The sequence below is a fragment of the Dysidea avara genome, chromosome 10, assembly GCF_963678975.1.
Source record: "Dysidea avara chromosome 10, odDysAvar1.4, whole genome shotgun sequence".
Classification (NCBI taxonomy): domain Eukaryota; kingdom Metazoa; phylum Porifera; class Demospongiae; order Dictyoceratida; family Dysideidae; genus Dysidea; species Dysidea avara.
In genome coordinates, this window is record NC_089281.1 from 4,344,903 (window position 1) to 4,361,120 (window position 16,218).

The 16,218-nt window shown below is 36.9% G+C and overlaps 1 protein-coding gene across 2 annotated transcripts in view; it reads left to right on the forward strand.

The window, feature by feature from the left end:
• Nucleotides 1-16,218, forward strand: part of LOC136237220 (uncharacterized) — a 351,388-nt gene that overhangs the window by 321,933 nt on the left and 13,237 nt on the right. For both annotated transcript variants that reach the window (XM_066027544.1, XM_066027543.1), the window contains exons 21-33: nt 836-915; nt 2,178-2,287; nt 2,641-2,745; nt 2,794-2,872; nt 2,932-3,046; nt 8,984-9,064; nt 10,988-11,097; nt 12,466-12,520; nt 13,016-13,074; nt 13,424-13,588; nt 13,632-13,760; nt 14,545-14,675; nt 15,057-15,188. In XM_066027544.1, coding sequence (XP_065883616.1) covers nt 836-915; nt 2,178-2,287; nt 2,641-2,745; nt 2,794-2,872; nt 2,932-3,046; nt 8,984-9,064; nt 10,988-11,097; nt 12,466-12,520; nt 13,016-13,074; nt 13,424-13,588; nt 13,632-13,760; nt 14,545-14,675; nt 15,057-15,188 — 1,351 coding nt within the window. The remainder of the gene's footprint in view (nt 1-835; nt 916-2,177; nt 2,288-2,640; nt 2,746-2,793; nt 2,873-2,931; nt 3,047-8,983; nt 9,065-10,987; nt 11,098-12,465; nt 12,521-13,015; nt 13,075-13,423; nt 13,589-13,631; nt 13,761-14,544; nt 14,676-15,056; nt 15,189-16,218) is intronic.

The following is a 16,218-nucleotide window of genomic DNA, read 5'->3' on the forward strand; positions in this document are numbered from 1 at the left end:
CATGGCTTGTTCGCGGACAGAAACATTTATAGGTATTTTCCCATTGGATATATGCATTTTTCCCTTCCATGTGTTTGCAATATGGTATAGTGTTGCTAAAATGGGGTGATAGGGAATTGAGGAAGTTTGGGAAGAATTTGGGTGGATAAAGTGCTAATTATCTGTGCATGGCCAAACCAAATCAATTACACTAAATTTAACCTTATATTAAATTCATTGGTTGCTGCTATCACGTGTTGTTATGCATATATGGTGCATTGCTGCAATTTTGTACTAATTAGAAGACATAACTATTTGCTTCATAGTCTCAGTTGCCCTTTCCCCAAGGTACTTGTGTATAGATATCTGTATAAATGTTTTTTGTGTTTGGTGCTGTTGCGTACACTTTATGGCTTTGTGGAAATGTTATTGTGGTTAGAACTAGGGAAAAAGTAGGAAATAGAGCTAGGTGCGGTGGAACGGTGGTGTGTATAGCTAGGAAAATATTATATAGTCATGTCTATTTTGTATGCACACATATTAAATACATGGTAAGTGGTGGTTACACCCTAGGGGTGTGCACTGCTCGAATATGCTGAGTGCACACCACCCGAGGTGCTGCCACACCAATCCGCATATTACTTACAATTAAACAACGGGGGTCACCTGAAGTGCAAATTTAATCACTACTTTGTTTGTTGTTAATTATATTGGGCTACAGTAGAAATTAAATTTGCAGTTCAGGTGATGATCCCCCTTGTATAGTAAACACTTCTTAATCCCTACTAGCTTGTGAAATTCCTAATTTAAAATAATGATCATGTATAGTCACGTATTCCGTGCATACCTCTGTCAGGTGCTATATCAAACTCAGCTCATACCATAAGTGGTAACATATCATGTGGGACACAATATCACTTCCATATGGAGACACAAGTATGTTGTTAGGTATCATGTGTGTGTAATTGAGTGTAGCAGCGTATTGTTGCAGTACAACTGTGTGTATATGTATGCAGTCTTTGCTGTAATCATTCATGCATGTAATTAGCCCACATTACAACTGCTTTTACTAATGACATCCCTACACTACAAAATTTGTACATAGAACAGATCATAATCAATCTCATTCCAATGCTCAAACTAATATTATTGCAGTTACATGTAGTACTCAAACTATTTTAGTGAAAGCTTTTAATTATTAAATTGTTTAGCATTAATTTTATCTAATACCAGGGGTGTAGCAAAGGAGGGGGGGGGGGGGTTTCAACAGTTACCAGCAGCAGGTGTCTGGGGTATAGCCCCCAGCCAATATCAGATCTTGAATATTTTAATGGTCAAAACTCAACAGATTGCTATATTTTATGGATGAAAAAATGTGACAGCTAATCATTATTTTTTTACAACCCCCTAGTGGGTGGGGCACAGCTATGTATACACATACAAACATGAATCCAGTAATAAACTTGTGAACAATCAAAGCATTATTTAAGTGTGTTGAGGATGTGTTTTGTATACCCAAGTGCATGATATAAATTCAATTGGTCCATCTATTCCCATGCATGACTAAAAATCTATTGTAGAAGCTCATACTCAGTTTTACATAATCTACATTTATAATGCTACATAGCCAAATACTCCTTCCTCAAAACCAGCACGTTACATCTCTTCCACATTAAAGTTCCTTATCACGTTAATAATAATTGGATAGTTGTATGAATGCTCTATTAGAGTACATCACGGATGAATTGTTAGAGTATATGTGACTACTCTATTAGAGTATCTCAATCTTTTAAAATAAAGGGTACATGTCTCCTCTGTAGATCCTTCCCTAATGGTTGAATGTAAATTTTATAGTACTATTAATTGTTTTTGCTGTACTGCATGCTCATCCACTCTTGTGTTGCCATGCAAACTTGGTGTGATAGCTGAAACCTAGTAATCTAAATTTTAGTGGGGAATTCCTCAAACCCTTGGAAACCCTCTTCCCTATGCTCCTGAATACCATTCACTACCATGCACATGGAGATCTATTCTTAACCTTATATAATACATATCAGTGTTAGTAAATATAATAAGGCAGTGAAATGTGTGGTGCACCTACTATTCTCACTTCTATCCAACAATTTCACAACAGTAGCTACATGTTCATAATCCAGTAATTTCTCTATCTCCACATCGCAATGATGTCCATTTTACAGACCAGCTTGTGTATACCTGAAGATGACAGCTACACAGTGTACAGTTCCACCCAGTGGCCTGATGCTTGTCAAGTGGCAGTATCTGATGTTTTGGGAATACAAAATAACAAGTACGTATGCAAGATGTTAACTTGCGATATATCACTGTACAAGCAGTAAATATAGCACAGGTAGTCTTTTTTTTAATGCACATCACAATGTGTCTGTCAGAATGTAATAAGTAAAGTCTATGTCCATATGGGAGTAGGTAAGATAGCATAACGAATATCTAATCCATATATTGGCTGCTCCTACTATACATTAAAATTGATTTTCTTTTGTTGCCAAACTATTGAAGTGTTCATATTAATCAAAGTTTGATAGCCGTAGCTCAATTTATTGTGGTATTAATTCTTGGATTGCATCCAAGCAGTGGATTATCATGGTTCCATGTACTATGCTGGTCTCATTTCTTGTTATTTAGTGTGAATGTTTCTGTGAAGAGAGTAGGTGGTGGATTTGGAGGTAAAATTTCTCGCAGTCACCAAATAGCAGCAGCAGCTGCCCTGGCAGCTCACCACACTAGACGGTAATAAGATACTTAGTTTCATGCCATGTATTGTGTACATATTATTAGACCAGTCAAAATTCACATGGACATTGACTCCAATATGAAAATGGTGGGAAAGAGATTCCCATACTATGCAACTTACCAGGTGTACAAATCATTCTACTGTTATGTTGTGTGAATGCCATTTTTTGTTCATGATTACAGGCTGGGTTTAGTGGTGATGGTACAATTAATGGTGTTGTCATGAACATTTATGGTAACTCCGGATGCTACAGCAATGGCCAGGCAATTACTCTTGGCATGATGTTTGTGGACAATGGTATGACAATACATTTAATCACATGTATGTATGTGCATACCTTTTCATCCTATGACAGTATCAGCAACATTGCTGGTAATTTTCTTTTTGTTCTAACATAACTGTATACTGGATGTTAAAATAGACAGGATTCAAGCAACTGTTATACAGCACAACAGTGCTGTATAGTAGAGATCATGAAGTATTGGGGTTTTTCTGCCCTACACTATCAGTTTGCTAGATCGATGGATAATTTTAAACTAACACGTATAGTTGTAGTTGTTAAATATAGTAATAGAGTACAATACATTAATTGACACAAATTTGAGGTGAAGTCAAGCACAAGTAACCAAATATTTTATATGACTACTGCAATACATTTAATTGGCTTACATCCCACTATGGTTTCAGACTTCTGTAATGAAGCTGGTTTCATATGCTGCTCATTGTGAACATCATCTTTGAGCTCATATCAACACCTTAATGGAAATTAATGTAGATATTAACAGAGCAATAACTATATACCATACTTGTAGTGATGTGTGATACACCTGAAAGAGTGTATCTGTATCTAATAGCTGTGTAGTCACCGATATGATATGATACATGTGCATCTTTCAATTAGATGCAGGAGCTGATAATAAAATTTCATAGCTACATAACAGCAATACCCCATTGCACTGTTATATAACAAATTTTAAAAGAGTTCAGGAAGTGGTAAGCAACCCAGCTACACCATTTTCACATTCACAATCAAAATACGTATTGATACACAGGCATGATCAAGACACACGGTAGTGTGTCGTGCGGCCCAAGAAGCCGGCGCGTAACACCCGTGAGTATATTGACAGGAAGAAAGAAAACGCAATTTTCGCACCTCCGTAGCTCTGTGCTGCTTTGATGAAACAAGACGATTTTTGCTGTGGACACTCCCACCAACTTCAGTACTCCACATTCCAAATTTGAGCGAAATCGCTTCAAACGTTCCCGAGATATGCGACTTCAAAAATTGGCTTAGTTTCTTCGTTTTTTTTTTCCTTCTTATTTTTCTTCCTCTTTTCGCACACTTACAAAACTGCTATAAAACACGAACTCCATATCCGATCGCCTTGAAATTTGGCACACAGAAGGGGGGTATAAAAGCGCATCTCTGTACCAACTTTGGCTGGAATGCAATAAACAGGCAAAGAGTTATGAGCGATTATTCACGAAAAATAACACCAATATGTTGTCACGCCTACAGGGTAAACCGCGTATGGGAAGAAGCTGAAAATCGGTGGGTGAATAGGTTAACTATTGAACCTCAAACCTTTTGTGGTTTGAAAGAAATTGAGCTAAAAACCAGGAAGATACAGTCAACAAACAAACAAACAGTGTGTAACAATTATGCAATCGAGATTAGCTAATAAAAAACGACTGCTTGCCACGCCTACCAGATAAACCGCTTGGGGTAATGCTTTGAAAATCGCTGTACAGATGGAGTTATCATCTTAGAAAGGTTCGTCAATGGTGTAGAAGAATCAGACTTAAAGCCACGGAGTTATAACACGAAATCCAACTTGGTGCAGCAAGTGCGAGATCGAGATACTCTAATAGAGCAGTCATCCTAATAGAGCAGTCATCCTAATAGAGCAGTCACCTGAAGAGAATTCAAGAGATCAGCTAGAAACAAGTAACCTGTATAGAGATCAGCTACAAACAAGTCACCCAGTAGAGAGATCAGCCACAAACAATTCACCCTGTAGAGAGATCAGCTAGAAGAAGTTATACCTTGTAGGGAATTCATGCAACTATAGAAAGAGATAATTCAGCTAGAAGAAATCACCTTGTAGAGTTCAGCTACAAAGAAACCACAATGTAGAGAGTTCAGCTACAAACAAATCGCCCTGTAGAGAGATCAGCTAGAAGAAGTTGTTACCTTGTAGAGAGTTCAGCTACAAAGAAACCATCATGTAGAGAGTTCAGCTGCAAACAAATCACCTGTAGAGAGTTCAGCTACAAACAAATCTCCCTGTAGAGAGATCAGCTAGGAGAAGTTTCCTTGTAGAGAGTTCAGTTACAAAGAAACCGCCATGTAGAGAATTCGTTTACAAACTAGTGACCCTGTAGAGACATCAGCTAGAAGAAGTTACCTTGTAAAGAGTTCAGCTACAAAGAAACCATTCTGTAAAGAGCTCAGCTGCAAAAAAATTACCTGTACAGAATGCCACTACAAACAAATCACCCTATAGAAAGATCAGCTGGAAGAAGTTACCTTGTAGAGAGTTCAGTTACAAAGAAACCACCATGTAGAGAATTCATTTACAAACTAGTGACCCTGTAGAGACATCAGCTAGAAGAAGTTACCTTGTAAAGAGTTCAGCTACATAGAAACCATTCTGTAAAGAGCTCAGCTGCAAACAAATCACCTGTACAGAATTCAGCTACAAACAAATCACCCTGTAGAGAGATCAGCTAGAAGAAGTTACCTTGTTGATAGTTCAGCTACAAACAAATCACCCTGTAGAGAGATCAGCTAGAAGAAGTTACCTTGTAGAGAGTTCAGCTACAAAGTAACCATCATGTGGAGAGTTCAGCTGCAAACAAATCACCTGTAGAGAGTTCAGCTACAAACCAATCTCCCTGTAGAGAGATCAGCTAGAAGAAGTTTCCTTGTAGAGAGTTCAGCCACAAACAAATCACCCTGTAGAAAGATCAGCTAGAAGAAGTTACCTTGTAGAGAGTTCAGTTACAAAGAAACCACCATGTAGAAAGTTCAGCTACAAACTAGTGACCCTGTAGAGACATCAGCTAGAAGAAGCTACCTTGTAGAGAGTTCAGCTACAAAGAAACCATTCTGTAAAGAGCTCAGCTGCAAACAAATCACCTGTACAGAATTCAGCTACAAACAAATCACCCTGTAGAAAGATCAGCTAGAAGAAGTCACCTTGTAGAGAGTTCAGCTACAAAGAAACCACCATGTAGGGAGTTCAGCTAGAAGAAGTTACCTTGTAGAGAGTTCAGCTACAAAGAAACCATCATGAAGAGAGTTCAGCTGCAAACAAATCTCCCTGTAGAGAGTTCAGTTAGAAGAAGTTACCTTGTAGAGAGTTCAGCTACAAAGAAACCATTCTGTAAAGAGCTCAGCTGCAAACAAATCACCTGTACAGAATTCAGTTACAAACAAATCACCCTGTAGAGAGATCAGCTAGAAGAAGTTACCTTGTACAGAGTTCAGCTACAAATTTAAAGAAACCATCATGTGGAGAGTTCAGCTGCAAACAAATCACCTGTAGAGAGTTCAGCTACAAAGAAACCACCATGTAGGGAGTTCAGCTAGAAGAAGTTACCTTGTAGAGAGTTCAGCTACAAAGAAACCATCATGAAGAGAGTTCAGCTGCAAACAAATCTCCCTGTAGAGAGTTCAGTTAGAAGAAGTTACCTTGTAGAGAGTTCAGCTACAAAGAAACCATTCTGTAAAGTGCTCAGCTGCAAACAAATCGCCTGTATAGAATTCAGTTACAAACAAATCACCCTGTAGAGAGATCAGCTGGAAGAAATTACCTTGTAGAGAGTTCAGCTACAGTACAAAGAAACCACCATGTAGAGAGTTCAGCTGCAAAGAAATCACCCTGTAGAAAATTCTGTCACAAACAAATTGCCCTGTAGAAAGATCAGTTAGAAGAAGTTATCTTGTAGAGAGTTCAGCTACAAAGAAACCACCATGTAGAGAGTTCAGCTAGAAGAAATTACCTTGTAGAGAGTTCAGCTACAAAGAAACTATCATCTAGATAGTTCAGCTGCAAACAAATCACCTGTAGAGAGTTCAGCTACAAACAAATCTCCCTGTAGAGAGATCAGTTAGAAGAAGTTACCTTGTAGAGAGTTCAGCTACAAAGAAACCATTCTGTAAAGAGCTCAGCAGCAAAAAATCACCTGTACAGAATTCAGCTACAAATAAATCACCCTGTAGAGAGAACAGCTAGAAGAAGTTACCTTGTTGATAGTTCAGCTACAAACAAATCACCCTGTAGAGAGATTAGCTAGAAGAAGTTACCTTGAAGAGTGTTCAGTTACAAAGAAACCGCCATGGACAGTTCTGTAATAAATATATGTATTATATATATAATTTGTACATTAACTGATAAAATCAGAAATATTTAAGGTACATCTGCTTCATCTTTTCTTCTCCTGTGGTAAAGAAAAAAAGATAGGTTAAAAAAAGTCCAAAAGCAGGCCATAGGCCGGCTTTGGGGTATACAAATACAAAAAGAAGTGAAATCTAATCCAAAACAGCCAAGCTGTAAAAAAAGTGTGCGGCCCTCAAAAAGGCTATGGTGAAAAAAGATGTGAAATCCAAGGTGGCGGCCAAGAAATGGCTGCGATGGTAGGTTAATGGTAAAAATTTTAATAACGACAATTCAGGTGAATTTTGTGCCAATTGACCAAGCGGCACCAAAATTCACCTGAATTGTCATTATTAAAATTTTTACCATTAACCTACCATCACACCCATTTCTTGGCTGCCACCTTGGATTTCACATCTTTTTTCACCATAGCCTTTTTGAGGGCCGCACACTTTTTTTACAGCTTGGCTGTTTTGGATTAGATATCAGTACCGCGATACAACCAGAGTATTGTGATATTCCGATATACCAATATGTATTGCACATCACTACATACTTGCTCTGTACATTCTTTGATGTATGGCTTTGTTGTATATAAACTAGTGATATTAACCTTTTGTTGAGAATTCCCCGTGCCAGTAGATGGCTATTAAATTTCTGCAATTCTATCTACAAGTTTTGTGGATCCTCAGAATGTTGTGAGGTAGATACCAACATGGAGAAGAAGAACAGACATTTAAAGATTAAAATTAGATATCTGTTTTATTTTCTCGGTGGCTACAATAGAGCAAACTCAATACAGAAAAATGTTTTCTAGTTTTACTACATACACCATCTATGCTTAGCACATGTTGCTATGTTAAAGTAATGTTCTAGCAATATGCTTGCACTTCATACAATAATGAGGGTTGTATAGATTTCTGTGAGTTATAAGTATCACACCACAGTGTATGTTGTAGTCAGTAATCTGTTTGGTATGGCTACCCAATGATGGTAGCACTGTATTTTGTTCTTGCTAATTCTCCAGCAAGAAATGGTTTTATATAATGCGGTTGCTATTAGATACAATTTGTTACTTGGTTATTACACAATAATTATGCTAAGTGTGTGTGTGTGTGTGTGTGTGTGTGTGTATGTGTGTGTGTGTGTGGTGTGTGTGTGTGTGTGTGTGTGTGTGTGTGTGTGTGTGTGTGTGTGTGTGTGCGTGTGTGTGTGTGTGTGCTGGTGTGTGTATGTGTAATGTGTGTGTGTGTGTGCTGGTGTGTGTATGTGTGTGTAGTGTGTGTGTGTGCGTGTGTGTGTGTGCATCAGGGGTGTCAGAGTAAAAGTGAAAAGTGGTAAAGCTCAGTCCTAATGCTGCCAAAGGCAGCAAGCATAAGGGGTCTGGGGGCATGCTCCCCCAGAGAAAATTTTACATTTTTGAGATATTATTTTGGGGGCTGTAATATTTTGTACAAGGTACGTAGTAGCTAGCTATTTGACAAGTATTAAATGTCAAGGATGAAACTGGACACTAACCAAAAAGCACTGCTGTTGAGTTCATTAATATAGAGACAAACTGTAAGGAAAGTTTCCAAAGTAGCTACAAAGCTGAATATATTGGTAATTATTTTGAAAGGCACTTAATAAAGACTGACGCTGTTCTGGATGAAAGACAGGTTAGATGCATGTACAGTATTAGTGTTGATTCCATCATATTTGAAAGGGTTTGTTATATTTCATCCAATAAAGCGATGAGGCTCTGGCCTCACTAGTCACACCTACTCTGATGCCCTTAGTGTGCATACACAATTGCTTATAACTTTAAAGATAATATGATTTAAATATGTGCATACTCTCTTTTCCTCTGCAGCTTATCACATTCCAAACTGGCATGTTACTCCAAAGCTGGTGAAGACAAACATTGCTGCTAACACACCTTGCAGATCTCCAGGTTGGGGAGAATTTAGTGTACTTATAATCACGCTTACCAATTTGTACACTATCAAGAGACATGATAGTGTGTTGTGCAACCCAGGAAACCAGTGTACACATGTGTTATTAACAGAATAATAATGCGATTTTTACATATACATAACTTGTGCTACCTTCACAGAACAAAATGTGTTGTTAGCCAGCTCACTTGTCCCAACTATGATTACATAGTAAAGTGGTAAACTTATAACCTGTTATCCATGAGTAGCTTTTAAGTTACGTTGAGGTATATGTATGTACATGCAACTTGGATTTTAGGCTATAAGAGCAGAATGTCTTATATTGTCCATTCAGAAAGTGCAAATGTGTTAGTACATCATTGAGACTGAGGCAAAGTTTGAGCATAATTATGAGCATGATAGGTGAAAATATTGAGCAGTACAGCATAGCATAATACATGAAATTAAGAGCACAATAGGCTGGTGTATATTCACAGTATAGTATACACTGTAAGATTGTATTGCATATAATTGGAAATACAACGTCTTAGCCTAGTTCAGCAGTGTTGAATAGTGATTAACAAGAAGACTTTGTAGAAGTGGTTAAATTGATTTAGAGTGCTTGAGAATTAGGGAGATGTGTCTGTTTATTAATTCTATTTAGACACAACCTTCACTTAAATATTAAACAATATGCAGGAAGCTGCTTGATGTGGCTCCTTGTTATGTTGAAGCATGCATATGTAGGTTGAATGTAGGGAAAAATTCCCAGGCTGTATTTTAAGTTTTCATTTTAAGTTTCTGTCAATGCTATCCCACTAAGGACCTGTGAGAAGGCTTAAAGCCTGTGAATACAGGGAGTCAGAAACATGTAGCTGAAACGTGAAGAGTGCAGAAAAAAATCCCAGAACCAGTGGTGACTTGATCCATTACAGTGGTATACCTCAGTTATCCGAACCTCTGAGGGACTGCTTAGTATTCAGATAACTGAAAAGTCCATAACTCTGAAACTGTGTGCAAAATTACCTTAAAATAATGTATTGGAAACTTTTAAAAACAATAAATAATTTATACAATTTTGACTACTCTAATAGAACATACGCTACTCTAATAGAGCAATCATTTTTTAATTCAGTTGAATGAAATCTGGATAAATGAAGTTCCACTGCACAACTGAGATTCCAGTTGCTTTCTCTAATAATGTGTTCAATTAGTAGAGCAGCATAGTGCAAAAAAATGGGCATTTTGTGCACTTAGTGATACAATTATGAAACTTTCCACACAAATTACACTCCTTGTGAAATTTATTTTTTGATACAGTGCCACTGCAAATTTAAACCTTGGTGACATTTACATCCATTTTTTACATTGAAAATTTACCATTTCTGTATTTATTTCTCTGAGGCATTATTTTATGCTATTAAAACATTAGGTATTGACTTAAGTTTGAAGTGAATAACCCATTCTGTTCCAGAGTTTTTATTAGTGACAAAAGTCTTGTAATTCATTTACTCTTGAGGTTTAAATTACCAATGAGCAGGTAACCTATATAATTTCATGGCTAATATATGACTTTGAAACAAAATCGACTTCAAATAAAAACCAAGTTGTCACAATAAGCAAGACCATTAATTTTTAAAATAATCTCTCAGGGAGAAAAAGGCAAAAAGGATGAGTTTTCAATACAACAATTGCTGTAAAGGTCACCAAAGGTCAAATATGTGATGGCACTATATCACAAAATGTCATAAGGTGTGTGGAAAGTTTCAGTATTGTTACATGACAGGTTTTTTTGCACAATGCTGTTCTACTAATATCACTTTTCAAAAGCTCATTAACTTTCTGTTGCAGATTTCCATAACAGTATGATATAGTATGCCACGCATTATCATTAAGTTTGGCTGAACTTGCTGTTCATGCTTTCCTAATATACTGCATAATAGGAAGTCTTCCAGTTGTATTTATGATTGAGTCAATTATGGAGCACATTGGAGATACACTGGGAATGCCATCAGAAACTATAAAACAAAAGAACCTTTATGAGAAGGGACAGGTATTCATTTGTGTATATCCAAACTATGCACATCATAAGTGCTTGCATACTGACAAGTTCATACTCAAGCAATATTGTACTGAAATGATTTTTAAATGTGTTGGTACATGCCTCTCATCAAAGCTCTAAATCGTTAATCTCATCTAGTGATTTCCAGTCTACTTTGTTACATTGCCATTTAAAAATCACGGTACAAGATAAAGTTTACTCAATGACGCTGTTAACCTCATTTTAAGGACATAACAATTATACGTATGTTGTCCCATTTCAACAACCTTCAGTACTTAATGTATTTATTACAAGTGTAAGGAAAATTAGGAAATTTTCTTATTTTGTTTGTAAACTGTAACTACCATTGGTGAACTTCTATAGTAATGTATCAAAGGATAGAATGGTACCAGACATATGAGGTTATTATGGTACCGCTCAAACATAATGTTGCACTCACTCGAGGCGAGTGATTAAAAAGCTTACTAATTAAAGAGCATGGCACTCGTTTCCTTCACAAGTATTCATCTCATACAAAACAGGATGAATACTCGTGAAGGAGACGGGTGCCATGCCCTTTAATTAGTGAGTTTTTTAATCACTCGCAATCGAGCGGTGCAAGCGAGTGCAATGTTACGTTTGAGCAGTACCGTACTATAAGATACAGATTGCAATTAATATATTAAGCGATGTAGCCATTTTGACATTTTGCCTGTTACACAGCTTAATACACAGAAAATGATAAGCTGCTTATTTGGATTGTTGGAGGCATGGCACAAAATTATGGACAACTTTCATTTTATTTATTAATACATGAAGTCATTAATGCATTGCCATGTATTGACACCTTGCGCTGTTGGTGAAAAGAAATGAGACACAAAGGAGGACAAAGGTAATTCCATGATGTGTACAAGTATGTACTGCAGTATGCCAATAGTCACCTGTTTGGCTGAAGCAAGGTCTAACAGTGAATAACCTAGCCTGTAGCCTTAGCTGTTATTGAGTTACACTTGTCTGAAGGTGCATCAGTCAGTTAGTCAGTCAATCAAATAAACTTCCACTAGATAAAAAATTAAATTCATAAATCCATTGGAAGCATTGTGGATCAATCTTAAAGTACTTTTGGACATAGTTATACCCAACCAATACTGCAAAGGTATCACAAAGGTATTGTGACGCTGGCTTCTGTTTGGTGTTTTCTTCATGGAAAACTGCCAACTATGATCCTTACTATCTAACATACTGTGTGACAACTGTATGTAAAGGTTTTGTGAAGCTTTGTACTACATGCATAGTTTGTTGCTTCTTGCACTAAAGTGTGTACATACTTATTGTGGGTAATGATTATTACTTATCATCCCTGCAACTCCTGCTCTGTAGGCTACTCCATATGGAATGTCGTTGAATTACTGCAATATCAAAGACATGTGGTCACGTATGTACATAATACAACACACACACACACGCACACACACACGCATGCACACACACACACACACACACACACACACACACACACACACACACACACACACACATACACACTTACTTCACAAGGTGTTACAATCTATATAAAATTAACTGTGACATACGTGGATGTGTTAGAAATCACGTGTGCATTTATAGGTAACATTTATGGCTTTGTGTTAGGTATACTGGCCAATAACTGTGCACATGTAATGAGACATTTTATATAAGTTTGTATTGCCATATACGTCCTGTAAAACATATATATAAACAAACTTTAGTCGGATTTGAGATTTAAACTGCTTAATGAAGGCCCAATGCAGTTTATTGCATGAAAGTGTATGAGAAGGCTACTTTATACCACTTTAGCTGTAATTTGTATAGCTAAAAATTGTCCATTAATGGAAATTGTTTTAGTTATGAGGTATCCTGTTTTACAATATGTACATATGGTGCTCTTCAGAACTCTACCAATCAGCTGATGTTACTAACAGATCATCTCAAGCTGCTGATTTTAATAAGGTGCATATATAGCATATAGATATAGTTGCTAGGCTATTTGCATTGAAGATAGTTTATTATGCACTCAACCAGTGCTCAAAAATCAAACCTGTTATGCTCATGAGAGCTGACTGTATTATTAGGAGTACTTCCTGACTGTTGTATTAAAGTGACTGCTCTATTAGAGTATCTCTGTAATACGTAGAAGTACTAAGAACACATTTTTGAAGTAGTACCATGTACATAGTTTTACTACCTATTTGGTAATCACATTGTGCATTTCATTTTAAAATCTTGAAAATCTTCCTGTTTGTAAGCTTAATGCTCAAAATTATGCCAGCATAATCGGTGCATCACTCTTATCTTACAGCAAAATCATTGGAGAAAAAGAGGAATTTCTGTAGTGCCTTTGAAATGGGGTGCTATTTGGCAAGATATTGGCTTTTTCACTGTAATGATCAGTATTTATGCTGGTGATGGTACAGTAGCTGTGACTCATGGAGGGATAGAAATTGGACAAGGAATCAACACCAAGGTGATTGTTAATTTTGTGTATTTGAAATATTACTTTAAAATAGGTGGCTCAAGTCACTTCTAAAGAGCTTGGAATACCACTGGATTATGTGAAGATTTTACCAACTAATGTAATGACCAGTCCAAATGGGACTGCAACTGGAGGATCAACTACTAGTGAAGTCATTTGCCAGGTACATACATGTATGTGGCTAACAAATAACAAAGTGTCTAGGAAGATGTATTGGGTATATTTACATACATTGTCAACTTAGCCATGTCATTACTGACATATTGACATCACAATGATATTACAATCATTTCAACAATTTTTACAGCTTCAGAGTAATTTGATTTTTAAAAATTCATAATATAATTAGGCAGAATGTGTTGACAACAACGTAAGGTTTTACAAAGATACACTGTATGATATGTGAACCAACTTTTTATATGTGCAGTAAGACCCCCAAATCCCAATTATCCAAACCCTCGATTGTCTGAACAACATAAATGACTGCTCTATTAGATTAACTGTATGTTCTATTAGAGTATAGTGTATAAAATTAATGGGCTTCATTTATTCAAACAAATTCACCTATCTGAACACCTTTTAAATAATGAACTGGTACACAGGTGTTCAGATAATGGAGGTCCTATTGCTTTAACATCGTGCATTGTCATATGTAGCATTTTAAAATCTGCAAAAGACTTATATAGATTCATCATTTGGACCTCCTTTGAATGTGCCAGTCTTTGAACTATTGTATATGTTGAAATTAACAAACTGTATTCTCTTGATGGTAATTCTATAATTATTGGTACATATGGACATGCTTGGTAATCCTGCCTTTCTGAAAAAATCTTCATTGTGACACAAGGAATATGCTTACTACTGTATGTCTGCTACACTCCTATCTGATTTCTTTCACCACATGAAACACAATTAATAAAGTAGTTTAAAGTTAATGTTTTTTACAGGGTGTGATCACTGTTAGTCAGATGTTGAACAGCAGAATTGATCCAGTCAGACAGAAAATGAACAACCCAACATGGAAAGACCTGATCACACGTTGTCAAACTGATGGAGTAGATCTGAGTGCTAGAACAATGTATGTTGTTAATACACACAAATACAGTGGTCCTTTCCATTATCCAGTGATCGATTATCCGAATGGTCTGTTATCTGTAATGTGGATGTGACTGTTCTATTAGAGTACTTTTCCTAAAGTGTATGCTATATTAAAGTATTTTAACTGAGTTCTGTATATAAATGTATGGGCTTCCATCTATCCATTATCCAATCACGCTTAGGGCCCAGTGAGTTCAGATAATGGAGAGACCACTGTTATGAAGCATTTTTGAAGAAGGATAATTTCGGCAAGATATCATTATGAGGGGAGGCAGACTAAGGGGAATTCATCCCCCATTGCTCCCACCTATGTCTGGATGCATTCCTTATATCCTTTGTATAACATTGTCTCTTTTTGTAGGGTGAATTTGAAAACAAAAGACCCATTTGCCTACAATATTTATGGTGTGAATTGTACTGAGGTTGAAATAGATGTTCTCACTGGAGAAATTGAGATCCTTAGAAGTGACATTCTGTTTGATTGTGGACAAAGGTAAGTCTCAATTTACCTAGTTTATCTTACCGTCGAAATCGTACGGACTTAATTATGACGTATAAAATTTTGAATGGAACAGTATTAGTAGATAAAGAATATTTTTTTACAATGAACACCAGTTACAGCACTAGATCTAATGGATTTAAGATTTATAAGAAATTTAAGAAGACTTCAACACAATGCTTTGCTTTTTCACAGAGAATCAAGACACACGGTAGTGTGTCGTGCGGCCCAAGAAGCCGGCGCGCCACACCGTGAGTATATTAACAGGAAGAAAGAAAACGCAATTTTCACACCTATGTAGCTCTGTGATCCCTTATCCGATTGGAACCAAATTTGCTAGAGACGTGCCGCCCAGTTAGGGGAGTCTACATACCACATTTGAAGAAAATCGCTCCAGCCATTTCCGAGATACGAGCGAACAAAATTTCGTTTTAATTTCTTCGTTTTTTTCTTCTTCATCTTCATTTCGCACACTTCGCACAATTCGCCATAAAACACGAATGCGTACTCGGATTGGGCTGAAATTTGGCACACTTAAAGGGCTCATTAAGGCGGATCTCCGTACCAACTTTGGTAGGAATCCGATGAACATTCACGGAGTTATGACCGATTATTTGCGTAAAATAAGGTCGAAGGTCTGTCACGCCTACAGGGTAAACCTCTTGGAGGAATCAGTTGAAAATTGATATGTAGATGGAGCAACCATCGTAGGAGTGCCTTTTTGTGGTTTGAAAGGAATCGGGATAAAGACCATGGAGATATGACACAAAACCCAACCTGTGTCAAAATTACGCGATCGATTTTTATGAATAAAAAAACTATTAGTTTTCGTGTCTACCAGGCAAACCGCTTAGAGCAACGAGCTGAAAATCAGTATGTAGCTGGAATAATCATCATAGAAAGTTCTTGCAGTAGTACAGAAGAATCAGATTACAAATCACTGAGTTATGATTCGAAAGGCAACTACGTGCAGCAAATGCGAGATCGAGATACTCTAATAGAACAGTCACCCTAATAAAGCATT